This window comes from Vigna angularis, chromosome 7 (genome assembly GCF_016808095.1).
Source record: "Vigna angularis cultivar LongXiaoDou No.4 chromosome 7, ASM1680809v1, whole genome shotgun sequence".
NCBI classification, from domain to species: domain Eukaryota; kingdom Viridiplantae; phylum Streptophyta; class Magnoliopsida; order Fabales; family Fabaceae; genus Vigna; species Vigna angularis.
Genome location: NC_068976.1, coordinates 24,484,164 through 24,499,918, shown reverse-complemented (window position 1 = coordinate 24,499,918; position 15,755 = coordinate 24,484,164). Strand labels below are relative to the sequence as shown.

The 15,755-nt window shown below is 29.8% G+C and overlaps 1 protein-coding gene across 1 annotated transcript; it reads left to right on the top strand.

The window, feature by feature from the left end:
• Positions 1 to 8,262: 8,262 nt before the first annotated feature.
• LOC108337313 (40S ribosomal protein S26-1) lies at positions 8,263 to 10,163 on the top strand. The gene is made up of 5 exons (XM_017573808.2): positions 8,263 to 8,380; positions 8,476 to 8,568; positions 8,673 to 8,757; positions 8,852 to 8,985; positions 9,890 to 10,163. Exons 1-5 carry the CDS (start codon positions 8,378 to 8,380, stop codon positions 9,962 to 9,964), a joined length of 390 nt encoding a protein of 129 aa, XP_017429297.1. The 5' UTR covers positions 8,263 to 8,377; the 3' UTR covers positions 9,965 to 10,163.
• Positions 10,164 to 15,755: the final 5,592 nt, after the last annotated feature.

The window sequence follows — 15,755 nt, the reverse complement described above, 5'->3', positions numbered from 1 at the left end:
AAAGCCCATTACGCCTATTTCTATAATTTTGCCAAATCAAAATTATGTTATTGCTAGATTCTTAAGAACTGTTACGTTAGGAAATCTGCACAATACTTTATTTATTCCCAATTTCTCTGTTCACCTAGTTTCTATTTATAAACTATTGTCTTCAAACAATTGTTTTATCATTTTTCATCAAAACAATTGTCTCATTGCGTAGATGGATACATACCAAATGATTGGAGTAACTAAAAAGTACCAAGGACTCTTTTATCTCTTTAGTAATAATAACACTAGTGCTTCAAAATCAAATTCTTTTTATTATGTTTTCAATAACACTAGTGATTCTTATAATTTTTGGCACACGAAACTCGACCATCCTTCACATAAAATTTTGCAGACATTAACATCTTAATATTTTGATATTTCTTTCAAATTTATTCATGCTTGTGCCTTTGCTAAACAAAAACCTCTTCAATTTTCTACTAGCAAAACTAAATGACCTTGTTTCTTTCATCTCATTCATATTGATATTTAGGGCCACATTTCTACTACTTCCATTGACGAATATAAATAATTTTTTACCATTATTGATGACTATATCCATTTCACATGGATTCTTCTCTTGAAACACGAAACTTATGTCAAAGTTGTATTTCAAAATTTCATCATTTTAACAGAAAACTAGTTTTTTTGTAAACTTAAAATAATAAGATATGACAATGGAAAAGAGTTTCTTCTTAATGAATGTTACACTACCAAAGAAATTTTTCATGAGACTACTTGTGTTGCTACTCCCTAACAAAATAACATTGTTGAAAGGAAACATCAACAAATACTTAATGTGTCGGCCTCTCCTCTCTCAATAAAAAATTCCAAATATTTTTTGGTCTTATTCCATAAAGCCCGTCATTCATATTATTAATAAACTACCGACCTTTTTCCTTCAAAATATATCTCCTTATGAAATGGTCTATTCCGTCAAATCAGATTTTTCAAACATGAAAGTCTTTGGGTGTTTATCATACTTCAGATATGCTATTGCAGGTTACACAAAACATGATTCCATACATAACAAATACATTTTTCTTGGATACAAGTCTAGAAAAAAAGGTTTTGTGTTGTATTTTGCATTCACATTCTATTTTTGTATAACGTAATGTCATTTTTCATGAAAACATTTTCCCTTATCATGCTTCTTTAACTCCACTTTCCTCTCCTATAAATGAAATTTCTAATATTACCATTTTTTACTTTCCAAATATGGTACTTGTTTCCCATGTCACATATTACACAACAAATAATATTTCTAACATTAATTATGACAACACTATTGTTCCTATTGCTAGACAAAGAGTTTCTCTTAGGAACAAAAGTAGACCTAAGTACTTAGACCATTATTGTGGTACTACTTCAAGCATCTCATCATCCCAGACTACCCCATATCCTATACATTTGTTCCTTTCTTATGATAATTTTTCTTCTAACCATGTTTCTTTTTGTCACAATATCTTTGCACAAGTTGAACCATCATCCTTTAAAGAGGCTAGCTAGTTTGAAGGTTGGCAACAAGCTATGAATTTCGAACTAAATGCTTTTAATAGAAATAAAACTTGGACTTTGATCAATCTCTCTATTGGAAAGAAGACTATTAGTTGTCGTTGGGTTTACAAAATTAAGCATAAAGTAGATGGTTCCATTGATAGATATAAAGATCATTTAGTGGCAAGGGGTTTCACTCAAACTGAAGGCTTGGACTACATGAAACTTTCTCCCCTGTTGTTAAAGTCACCATTGTACATCTTGTTCTTACCCTTGTTGCTGCCAAGTTGAACATGTATAATATTCATGTTTACCTTGAGAGAGGATGACAGAGAGATAACAAATTTATTCTTCTGCTTTTCTTGTCGTAACCGTTAATTTTTGTTTCCTTTGATTTGTATATAAACTCTTTTTTCTTCCGCTTTGTACACATTCTATTCTCTTCAATAATAATGAGAAATCTTCTTTTGAGCATTCTCTCAAACAATATCATTCTTGTTTCATCTTATAGTAACATATTCACATTCCAGATCAACCTAAAGTTCTCTATCTTAAGTACACATTCAATGAATTCATATCAAAACATAAACTAAACAAAAAGAGTATAATAATAAAATAGTTAGATCCGCCAATAACAACTTTTATCATTTTAACTTATCAAATTCCTTATATATTTCAAAATTTAGACACTACATGAAATTCACATTCTTCTCTAACCAAAATTTCATGTGGAAATTTTAATCAAGATAAACTCAAAACACCGTTAATACGGTTTTCTAAAAACACTTCATCAACCGAGACTCTAACTCAAACAATAATCCAATAACCCAAGTCATTTCACCAATAAATTTAAAGTTACTTGGAGTTTGAATAACCCCTCACAAAAGTCTAATATCATAATCAGAATTTTTCTAGAATAAACACACAACTCTTCAAAGAGTACACTATATTAATCTTGATAATGTTGAGTAGCTACGAGAATTATCAAGTTGGTTACATGATTCTAACTACTACTGGATACTAGTATCACTTATACTTTGTTAAAAGTGTATGCCTTTATCTCTTAATATACTAAATTGCAACTCCTCATTCTATAAATATGTATATGTCTTTAACCATTAACTTTCATTACATTAAATTCATCTATTTTTTTATGATGTTATGTTAACGAACTTATCCTGCTGCTGAAAATACTGTGAAAATTTTTAGTGTTCACAAACCCAAAGCAACTTTCATTATAATTCAATATCAACTATGATACTTAGAAGAACTATTACAAGATTAAACTTCAATTAATTATAAGAAAAACACTTAATCCAATATATTATGTTCTACTTTAATATTAATTTCGCATATATGTAATTTTTTATCTATATTCCAAACAATATAATAATAAAAATAACTATTTACAAAAAAAAACATATTTTTCTTTTTCTCATTTTTTTATTTAGTCAAAGAATTTTTTTTATATATTTAAAACATTTTTCTTCATAATTATGTCTTTTAAAAGTCTCAAAATGAATCAATACGATTTTTGGCTCATTTCAAATTAAACTAAAAATGAGTTCATTTAATTCAGTTTACTTTTAATGAGCTAAAAATTTAGTAATTGATTCATCACGTATTAATAGATAAGAAAGATGATTCATTTAAATATATTTTGTTATTTTAATTTATTTATTGTATATAATAAAAGTGAATTGTTTCTACTAATTATTTATAGAAATTATCAAAGTGTTTACTTTTCTTACCAAATATATTATAAAAATAATAACTAAAAGTTAAAGTATAAACTTATATAACTCGACAAATAAAATAATTAATATGAAAGGTCCTTAACAGTTGGTATATGTCAACTAATCTTTAATTTTGCTTAAATTGGTTTAAATCACGAATTAAGTGATCTAGATTTATTTTAACCAATATTTTTAAAAAATATTTTTTTCTTTTCATAATACTAAATCTAAAATATTTTCTTATCTATTTTTTCTAAAAATAAAATTCAATTACATTTCCCCTTGTAAATTTTTAAAACAACGTTTTCTAGTACTTAATTAAAAACTTTCTATTTTCCAATATAAAAATACTTAATGTTTAATTTTTATAAAACTTAACTATATTTAGTTATCTAAACTAAAATTATAAACTCTTAGCTCCTTATTCATTTTAAATTTATCAGTAGGCTTGAGTTGTACTAAATACAATTTAGATAATATTATAGTTATTTCTAAATACAGGATGACCGAAAGTCAATTTTTAAACAAAAAATCGGTATTTAAATCTGTATAACACGTTACAGGTTATTTAAATATTTTTTAGTGGAAACAGTGCATATATATATATATATATATATATATATATATATATATATATATATATATATATATATATATATATTATATGACTTTTTACTTTTTTTAGAACTGTCTGCTATACACACACTGAATTTTAAAGCAATATTTTTTTTTTTAATTTAAACTAAGAATTAGCCGCATTTCAATAGAAACTTTTATGAAAAAAAAAATCATAAATAATAATACTAATCACAGATATAATTGTAACAAAATATATTCAATTAAGCTTGATTAAAATATTTCTTTAATTTGTTAAAAGAAAGTTTATAACTAATACATGGTCCAAAATAAAATTCTAATATATATTTTCTTTTATTAATTATTTTTGAACAAATAATCCTAATAGTAATTATGGTATTTAAAAAAAATATATTCTTTTAAAAAATAAAATTAACAAAAATATATTCACGATTATTATCATGATTGAATTTTTTTTTACCAGAATTAATCTGTAAATATTCTTTTATCGTTGGATAAAAAAAACACACACAAAAATAATTATTAAATATCATCACGCCGAGATTAATCAACAAAAATGATATAGCAAAATTCAAACTTACAATAAATAATAACAGTCAATGATAATAGAATATAAACTTAAAAATAATTAAATACTTAACTTATGGAAAAGTAATGTATACTAGTGATGGTTTGAAAAATGTATCATTTAAAGTACATAATGAAGGATTTCACACAACTGTGTTAAAAGGTCTATCTCTCAAATATATATATATATATATATATATATATATATATATATATATATATATATATATATATATATATATATATATATATATATATATATATGGGTTTGCTACGCCTGTTGTTCAGTTGGTACATTTTAGCAATGTGTATCGGGTTTTAATAGACAAAAATATACTTATATATGATTCTAAGTTTTAAGGTTAAGGGTATTTTAATAATTTTCATTCTCAAAACTAAAAAAAAAAAATCAGAAACACTTGTCCTTAACCAATCTTACAAAAAAATGAGTTTTCATCTTATAAATTTTGTCTTATCTAATTTTATCTAATTTTCACAAGCATAAAGGAATTGGTAATTGACCTGGAAATAATGACATCAAAGGAATTGGTAATTGACCTGGAAAAAAAATCAGAAACACTCGTTGTGAAACAATTTCTTACAAAAAATGACTTTATAATGAGTTTTCATTTTATAATTTTTGTCGTATATAATTTTATCTAATTTTCACAAGCATAATGACATCCGAAAGAATTGGTAATTGGCCTGGAGGGTTTTTTTTAGAGATGATGATTCAACATATGTAGATGATGAAATTAGAGAGGTTAGTGAAGATGGTGAAATTGAAGAGATCTTGAATGAACCTTTGCCTGAAGGTGAATATGTCAATGATTCAACTCTTTACAAAGGCAAATTGTTTAAAGACAAGTGTTTGTGATTTTTTCAATTGAGACTACAGTAGGGATGACAGAGAAAAGGTTGGAGTGAGAGAGATGAAAGAGAAAGGATTGAGAGGAATGAGAGAGGTGAGTAAGGGTTTGGGGGGTTTCTTTTTCTTTTTTTTAAGTTTTGAGAATGAAAATTATTAAAATACCCTTAACCTTAAAACTTAGAATCCATAATATATAAGGGTATTTTTGTCTACTAAAATTCGGTACACATTTCTACAATGTATCAACTGAAAAACAGGCGTAAGTGCGTTAACAAACCCCATATATATATATATATATATATATATATATATATATATATATATATATATATATATATATATCCTTATGTGTTATTTTATTATTTTAAGATATTATAATTTACAATTTTATAATATATAATATTGTAATTTAATAATTTAATAAAATTATACAATTATAAAATTACAAAATTATAAATTTTAAAATATAAAATCATTAATTATAAAATTTTAAATTATAACATTTAAAAATAATAAAATAACATATGAAAACAATTCATCAAAAGTGCATTACAAAATAAAATTTCCAAATCACTCAATTAACAGAAAAAATTAACAACGAGGTTAAATTAAAAAAATATAAATTTATTAAACATTTAATCGATCACAAAAATTTGTTAAAAACTTAATCCAAAGTTTTTAAATTTATCAAAGATTTAAAATATAATTAAACTTATATTTTAATGATAAAGTATTATGAATTCAATGTTAAATTAATTTTTTAAATTACAACTTTATAAATAATTTATCACGTAAAATTCAATATATATATATATATATATATATATATAATATGGTAACTTATAAAAATACGTTCGTATATTATAGATTTTAAATTTTAAAATTAAAGATATTAAAATACTTTTTAATTTTTTATTTTAAATTAAAAATAAAAATTATTGAAATATGAACGTGTTTAAAGTATGTATTTTTTGTTAAAGATTTTTTTCTGTTAACTAAATTTTGATATTTTAAGAAGTTATAGCAAGTTAAAAAACCCCTTAATAATTAACTTTATATTACTTTAAATTTTTAAAATAGATAGTAATTTTCAGAAAAATATACTTTTAAATTATATTCATATCTCCTATAATTTTAAAATAAACATCGGACTTGTTTATGCTTTTAAATAAAATAGCAGTTAATATCTTTCTAAATTTTACATGGATAATAGTGTCTTTCAGGGTTTTAGTGAAACACATCTCTTTTATATGTTAATAAAATAAAGGTTTAATGTCTCAATAAGTCCCTATTTTTGTTCATAATTTTAAATAGGACCCTTATTTTTTTGGCGTCTCAATTGAGTCTTTATTTTTATAAAATTGAATCAATTACAGGCTTACCGTTAAATTGGGAAAACGTCCGTTTAATATTGAATTACGTGGCATAGTTTAATTAGACGTGACATTATAAACATGTTTGAATGGTATTTTATATTAAAAAAAGACTGCAAACAGGGGAAATCAGATTTAGACAGGGAAATCATATTTACTTAAAGGGCAAAGTGGGAACAGAAAGAAAATAAGTGCAACCCAGCAACTGAGAAATCAATTTGAAGCTCAGAAACGAATACAGAAATCAAGATCCCAATTCAAACATTGCAATTTCAATTACATCAGAAAATCCCTAATTTCCCACTTTCAGCAAAACCTGATCTCCAAAATCAGATAACAAAAGGAACCCTAAATTGTAGAGTCAAGAATTTCTCAATCACAACTCGTCGTTGACGTTGTCATTGCCGGATAAGGCAATCACTCGCCCTTGCTGTTGTCGCCAGAGATCAATGCGTCAGGAGTGATGGTCAGAACTGAACCCGCATCCACCATTGCGGGTTGATTCGAAGGAGGAAAGCTTCCGCAACCCCCTCAGAGCACCGCCGGGACGCCATCGCTGCCGCACCCTCACCGTGCCACGTGGAAGGGTTCGCGTCCTAGCCACCGGTAAGCTTATCCCCTACCTACAAAACCCCTAGCAGAACCAAGAAGAAGAGAAGGTAGGAAGACGTCTACTCTTCCTACTCCGCGAGTTCGAACAAGGTCAAAAGGAGCAACAAGCTCTAAAGCGAAACACGCCACTGCCGAAAACCACAATTAGATCTTCTCCCCTACAAGGTCGCAACCATGGTACGAAGAATCAAGAAGAGGAAGAAGAAGAATTTTCCTACGTGCACCGCCATACTCCCACTGCTGGAGTTTTTGGTTTAAGAAAAGAAAAGAGAAAGGGAATGAAGTTTCCCAGAACCCTAAAACTCATCTATCAATTTAATTTGATTTCTCAAGTTTACCCTTACTTAAATTTTATTTTTCAACGTGCACTCTATTTTTTAATTCAAAAATTAAAAAAAATACACTTCACATACCTTTTTAAAGCCACGTCAATTAAAATTACACCGTCAGCGCGTCACATATTACCTTCCTTAACGCCGTCTGATCAATTTGACAGAAAGGCTCTATTCTGATCAATTTGACAGAAAGGCTCTATTCTGATCAATTTGACAGAAAGGCTCTATTGGATTCAATTTTACAAAAATAAGAACCCAATTGAGACGCCAAAAAAGAAAGGGTCCTATTTGAGATTCTGGACGGAAATAGGAACATATTGAGACATTAAACCTAAAATAAAACAATCAGTACTTAATTTCTCATCCTTTTAAAAATAATACACCGTCTTTAAACTTAAATAAACAAATAAATACAATTTAAAATTTAAAATAAATAATTTTCATAAAAAAATAAATATAGCAGTTGCTTTTTTATTTATTCTATTTTAAAATTTTACTTCACAAATGCCATATTTTAATGAAGTTTTACTCAATATAATATTTTTAAATTAAAATATAAAAATATCAAAGTCTTTACTCAAAAATAGAAAAAAATAGGGTCTCCCTATTATATAAAATTGGAAGATCAAAGAATTTTATTAAAATTAGTAAACTTAACCTAATTAGAAATTGGCATATAAAAGAGGCCGTTCTGCATCTGTTTCACTCTAGCAGCCGCAGCACTGAGAAACCCTAGAGAGGAACTTGCAGGAACCATCCACCATGGTTAGAGATCTTTTCTTTCTCCTTATTTTCTGCAATTTCATCGAAGCCCTTCTTCTTCCTTTTTTTCATTTTTTCATCGATCTTTTTCCCTACAGACGTTCAAGCGCAGGAATGGAGGTCGCAACAAGCACGGTCGCGGACATGTCAAATTCATTCGTTGCTCCAACTGTGGCAAATGTTGCCCTAAGGTTTTTATTTCACTTTTCTCACTTTCTAATTTCCAATTTCCAATTTCGAATTCCATCTATTTTGATTATTAACTTTTTTCGTTTTATGAAAATAATAAAAATAGGACAAGGCAATCAAGAGGTTTCTCGTGAGGAACATTGTTGAGCAGGCTGCAGTCAGAGATGTGCAGGAGGCTTGTGTCTATGAGCGTAATACTAAAATTCTTTTCCTTCTATTGTTTCATATTTTGTGAAAATTTCATAGTTTTTGATTTATTTTACTTTTCATTGTTATTACGTGTAGAATACACACTTCCCAAACTGTATGTGAAGATGCAGTACTGTGTTTCGTGTGCTATCCACTCTCATGTTGTTAGGGTTCGATCCCGCACTGACAGGAGGAAGCGTGAGCCTCCGCAGCGATTCATCAGACGCAGGGTAATATAAGTGTTATTTTTGCATGTTTTACCCATTTCCATTCTGTTGTTTTGCCTGAATTAAGAATAGTTTTGATAAACTTGTAAGTAGAAAATACAACTTGGTTTTGTGTACAGTTTGAGTCTTTTGATTGAATACTTTTCATATTAAAACACTACATCGCATGTTTCTAAAACTTGTTTTGTACTACCTTGATGGAGTTGAATGTTACCCTTCGCATCTCTTGGTCATATTGATATTGGAGTATGTAGTCAATTTTATTCTTGAGCTATCACGCTCCCAATAATCTGTTCTTTAAAGTTGAAAATACTAATCAAGGAGTTCTAGAAGTATTAGAAATAATAGTTAGTATTCAAATTTGAATAAAGCCTTTAGATTAGGCATTCATTTCGATGATATACATCCATTTAAGACTACAATGTTGGATATTCAGTACTCCTGGATTATATAATTACTTCGTTTTAGGGCTTACTTAGGAAAGTAATATTTCAGGACTTAAATCAGTTGGTTTATTAGTTTGACAATACTTGAAGCATCTGACATTTGCACCTAATCATATCAGACTGATTTTTTTTTTTTACTTTTACATTTGAGCTTTGTGATCCAGAACTCATTATACATCTCTGTATCTGCTTTTATCTATTTTGGTGAGAAATTGATGGAGACATGCATACATACATATCAACGAGTTCGATAATGTTTAAAAGAAAATATATTCTCTCTTTTGAATGAACAAAGTGATATAGTTGCATTTGGAAAATGTGCTATATTTTGTATGCATAAAACTGGTCATTTGGATGTGAAGTTATTGTTCATGGCTGATTAATATTTATTTTGGATCATGAATTAATGTGGACATGCTCTTGTTGGATTGTTTTTGATGAGTTTGTTTGTACTTTGCCAGGATGATGCACCAAGGCCTGGTCAGCCTGGTCAAGCACCTCGTCCTCCTGTTGCAGGAGCTCCTGTCCGAACCTAAGAGCAAATACTAAGAAATGTCTTGATGTTTTTGCTGAATTAATTTTCTTTCTTGGTTAATTTTGAAAATCAGTTTTGTGGAGGGATATTTTGTTCTAATTATCTGCTTTAGTAGTTGGATAATATCTTTCTGGTTATAACTTCCCGGCGTTTATGATAGTGGAACCTGATATATATGATGACTTTTAGTAATTTGAACATGATATCTCCCTTTATACGTGATTTGGTTTTTATACGAAAAATTTAACAATTTGATAAATTCAGCAATTTGATAGTTCTCTCGTAAAGTTTTCATTGCATACGGGTGTTTTATCATAGAAGTGGAACCTAATATAATACGGTAAGCTACAGCGTTTTGGAAATTAGAAAAGAATATTTCCTGTTAAGTTTTCTGTGTCTCCTCTGGGTGTTTGCATCATTAAAGGGGAACACGACATATAGTTATGTTTTTGAAACTGACATCTTTCGTTATGTTTTCATCTGATAGTTTCATAATATTTTGTCTCCTTTTTCTTATATGATTTACTGAATTCCAATGTTTTTGAAATCTTTCAAGGTTTGGATGATATAGGATTGAACAGTTCGTATAATTTTAGCTTTGAATTTGATTTAATTCAATTCAAGGTTTTTATATTTACCTTAATTTATTTGAAAAGAGATATCATCTGTTTTCTTTATATTGAAATTGTCTTTTTTTTTATTTCGTTTTGTTTACTCCTTATATATATATATATATATATATATATATATATATATATATATATATATATATATATATATATATATATATATATATATATATATATATATATATATATATATATATATATATATATATATATATATGCATATTTTTAAATTTGTTTTATTCATGGTCTTACTTTAAAGTAATTAATTAATTAAGTTTTTTTATTCAAGTTATAAGGGTATATTTTTCTAGAAATTTTAAAATTTTAATAATGTTTTTGAAAACTTATGACCCATATAATTTTGGAATACATTATTTTGAATCTAAATTGCATAATGGAAAATCAAGTAGAAAATGTAAAAATCTAAAAAATGGAGTATTAGTGTTGATAAGTGTATTAAACTAATGAGACTGAATATTTTATTATAAAATAATCTTAAAATATAAATAGAATTTTTTAAGTTTGTCTCATTATTTAAAATATTCTTTATCTCTTTAAAACTTCTCTTGTTTCTTTTTACTTTTCTCTATAATTTCTTAATAAGTTATCTATTTAATGATCAGTTTAATGATCAGGAGGTATCTAGGCGATTCTTGAGTTGAGTGCTACTTATCTGACCAATTAGTTTAGTGATTAGAGCAATTAAGTTTTGTTTCTTTTTCTTAGTTTTCTTTTAACCTGTGATCATGCAAAGAATCTCTTATTGCATGTGAAGAGAGTACCTCTTTCTTGATTCTTAGCTCAATTTAGGTTATAAGATTGGTTTTCCCTCACCAATCGGTGATTTGTAGGTTTTCTAGAGTTTTCTTACAGTGTAAGCAACTGTTGGTGTTTTGTAAAGCTGTGCAGATTCTATTGAGGTAAGGGAAGCTAGAAGTTTGCTTTGTTTGATATCAGTTATGTATGTTAGAAAATTTAAAAATCTTGAATTGGTTGATGAAATTCTGCCTTAGGAGTAGATGTAGAGTAATTAATTGTGCGTTTTGATCATGTGGTGATGAACTGTGATTATGCAGTGTATTGTATGATGATTTGATTGTTATTGAATGTATAAGATGGTAGAAATCTGTTATAAGATTGGTTGGTTATGAGTAGGTGCAATTTCTCATTATTTAGAGCTAGTTTTGAGGAAGTGAAGTAGTGAAATTTTGTTTTGGGAGTTAGGTACTCAAATGGTCAGTGATGATGGTATTGGTAAATCATTTGGGACTTGTTAGAGTCCCTAAAGTGGTTGAAACTATGTCAAAAAGTGGTAGAATGCAATTTGGGTCTATAGGTTGAGTTTTGTTAGATTTTGAAGTTCAATTTGGTTAGTAAACACTTTAGGATGGGTTAGACATAGTTGGTCAAACTTAATTGAGTATATAACATGATCCAGGAGGATTATAAGTTGGGAAAAATATTTTCATTTGGCCATTTTGGTGTAGGTTGCATAATTCTGCAGTTTGGTGCTGCAGAATTATGCAGACTCGTTGAGCGAGTGGAGTCGCTCAACGAGTGGTTGTAAGGTCTGGTACACTATTTGTGCATTCGCCTAGCGAGTAGGGTCGCTGAGCGAGTGATTTAGAGGTTTGGGCCACTGTTTCAGGTCTCAACCAGCGAATTTGGGTCGCTAAGCGGGTGAGTTGGGGGTTTTGCCAGTGTCTTAGGTCTCGACCAGCGAAATGGGTCGCTGAGCGAGTGAGTTGGGGGTCTGGACTCTACTCTCGCCTAGCGAGTGGGGTCGCTGAGCGAGAGTGTAGGGTCTGAGACCACTGTGAGTTTTATTCGCACAGCTAGCGGGTTGCTGAGCGAAGGGTTCGGGGTCTGGGAACACTGTTTGTGTATTAGCACAGCAAGCCAGGTTGTTGAGCGAGAGAATCCTGTGGTCGCTTAGCGAGAATGGTCGCTGAGCGACTAGTCTAAGTTAGTTTACTCTTTCCTTCTTTGTTCTTAATTGATTATAATTATGCTTTGTTTCCTTGTGGATGATGTATAATTATGTATGCGTGTATATGATTATCATAATTAGATGTTGAGATTCAAGAGTGAAAGTATGTGGTTTCCAAGTATGGTTTCAAAGTTATGTAAGTAAGTTCCAAAGTGGAATCTCTTGGTGAGATTCAAGTATGTTTATAATGAATGTAGGGAGTCCAGTCTTGGGGGTTATCTTGAACTCCAATAGTCTTTCATTCTCAAGTAGAGAGGATTGAAACATGTGGTGAGGAGTAGTAGGAGGTCTTAGTCTCGGGGGCTTCCAGTATGCTCCAAGGCGTGGAACAAACTAACCTTGTGAGTGTGGTAGGGTGAAACCCGTTGGCAATAGCTTTGCAAAGTAATAGAGGTCACCTCAAGTGCACAACCTGTCATAGTTCGACAATCATTCTAAATCCAGACAGTCAAGTCTAAGTCATAACATGTTTAGGATGTTTGAAATAGTTGTTCTATATGCATGAGTTGATTGTGCTGTAAATTATAATAATGTATAAATCTTTTTATATCTAGCTTACCCTGTTGTTTGTGATTGTGTTTTGTATGTGTGATGTTATCTTTCTTTACAATGATCATCCTGTGGGTATGAGCAGAGGGAGATGAGGTTTTCCGAAGTAGACTTTGGATGGAAATGATGCGACAGTATAGATTAGTTATAATAGTATTGTACATAGTTTTGTAGTAGATGGGTTGTATACAAAGTTTTAAATTTTATAGTTGTTTTTGGATAACTGTAAGTTTATACTTTATTACTCTAGTTGATAATTGTTCTATTATGGGTTAAATATGTTTTTAGTCCCTAAACTATCATGCGATTTTGGGTTTAGTCCCTCTTTCAAACTAAGGTACATTTTAGTCCTCCTTCTTAAGGAAACTTTGATTTTAATCCTCCAAACCCAACGGCGTTAAAAAAAGGTCGAGGTGGCTAATGGTGAAATTGTACGATTTGTTTTTTCTGACATTGAGTCAGTCTTTCTCAGCTTTTCTCTCTCCCTCTCCCTCGTCTCCTTCCATTGACTCAGTCTTTTCCAGTGTCACCTCTCTCTCTCTTCAACTTCTCTTTCTCTCTCATTCCTCCAAACCCATTCCAATTCTCACTCTCATGGGTTGTTACGTCTCTTGCAAATGACCAATCCACAATCGCAACCTGCGACCCTCACTTTAAGAAGCACAAACCCCTCACTGCCAAACCAATCCGCCACTTGAACTACGCCGAAATCTCCCCCGCCGCTTCTGGCGCTGAGAATATCCGAAAGAAAGAGATTAGAGTATATTCAATATTGATCGTGTTTGTGTTGAGTTCAGTGTCCACACGCTACTAACAAGAAACAACAAGACTTTGTTTCGTATTGCATTATAACAGAGAGAAATGGGTTTAGAGGAATAGCAGGAGAGAGATGAGAGTGATAGTGCCTCTACAAGGGGTTGTTTAAGGCACAAGAGGTCTTTTCTGGGGTTCCGTCATTCCTTGTGCCCTCTTCTACTTTCTTCAACTCTTCTTCAAAACCAAGACACGTCACTACCAACCACCACCTTCCCACAACCATAAGGAGGATTCCACCACCTTTCGCCGTTCTTTATCTCTCACCGCAAGGCACGCTTCTGCCTCTGCTTACGTCTCCCCTCACGCCAATTCCGTAACCGCTACTAACTCTTCTTTCCATCTTGGTTTCGACAAGGTTGCTGATGATCCCTACCATGAAACTCATAATCCCGATGGAGCTCAAAGTGGTAATTCTTGTTTGTTTCTTTATGGGATGAAGGGATTGTTGATGAAAACGTTGGATGAACAAACAATCTATGTTGATCCTCTAACCCTGCAGGCTGTGGCTGGTTTCATGTGTCAAGTTTTGGAGAGGGAACCAGTGAGTATCGTGAGGTCAACCATTAGAGCTCTATTTGAGGTTCAGAAGGGGTTTTATTTAAGGACGGTGAGGAGTGAGTTGTGAGCACAGAAAGAGATTGCTTTAAGAAGTCAGAGGGAGAACTAGGTAGTGGAGAACGAGGAGTGCATAGTGACCTGAGAGTTAACGATGAAGAGAAATTAACCAGGTATGGAGAGCTAATTCCGTTATTTTTAAATTATTGTGGTCTGAATGTATGAGTTTAATGTGTTCCTGTTATGTAGTTTATGTGTTAATTGAGTTTCATTGCTTGAACAATTGGAAGTTTGGGGAAATGTGTCTTCTTTGTGTTTGTGAGGGAGTGTGCTGGTTGTGGTGTGATTTGGTCCAATTTTCTACATTTATGAAAAGTTTAGATGTGAATCATGATGCATGCACAAAAGTATTTTTATTATACCTCTACAAATCATCCAGTATGGTTAAACAATTTAAGAATTCATACTGATGGCATTTCTCGTACTTTTCTACTGAACTGTTTTATGCATGGTTATTCATAAAAACAAGTGCGAAAAACTGAAAAAAGAAAAAAAAACTATTTTTTGTATTGGAGTTTGGATTTGATTTCAAAAATCAATCTAATCCAAAACAAACTTATAAATATGCTGATATTTTTATTTATAAATTTATGAGATCACTTATATTTACATTTATTTTATAAAAGTATATAAACGTAATTATTATTTTTCGAGTTGTGAATTTAATAGTATAGATTTTAAAAGTTATACAACTATTAGCTTTATAATGACTTGCAGATTAGATACTTCTTGTTTTTAATTTTTTTATATTAATTACATATCTTAGTAATTTTTTGAATATATACTTCAAAGAAAAATTAAAGTAAGGCTGAAATTTAAAAATGATCCAATGCCAAATGCTTTTAATTCGAGTCCATTGAATTGGATTTAAATTTTAAACCAAACTATTTTCATGGTGAATTAATGATTGATTAGGTCTAATGAATTTTCTTTTCCAAACTGATTTAATCTAATATTAGATATCCTCAGTTTATGATTGGCTACGTTAATTTTGGTAAAAATCAATTAACATAGTCTGTTTCTGATTAGTGCTGTTTGGTAAAATTTTTACTAAAGTAATTGATGAATTTTATTTGCAAACCAGCTGTTATTGATTAAAATTTTAATAGTTTGTAATTTTTTATTTGCATAATTAAATATATTTTTTCTATCCTAAAATGATTGCAATTTTAGCTCTTAAAAGAATTTCAAAT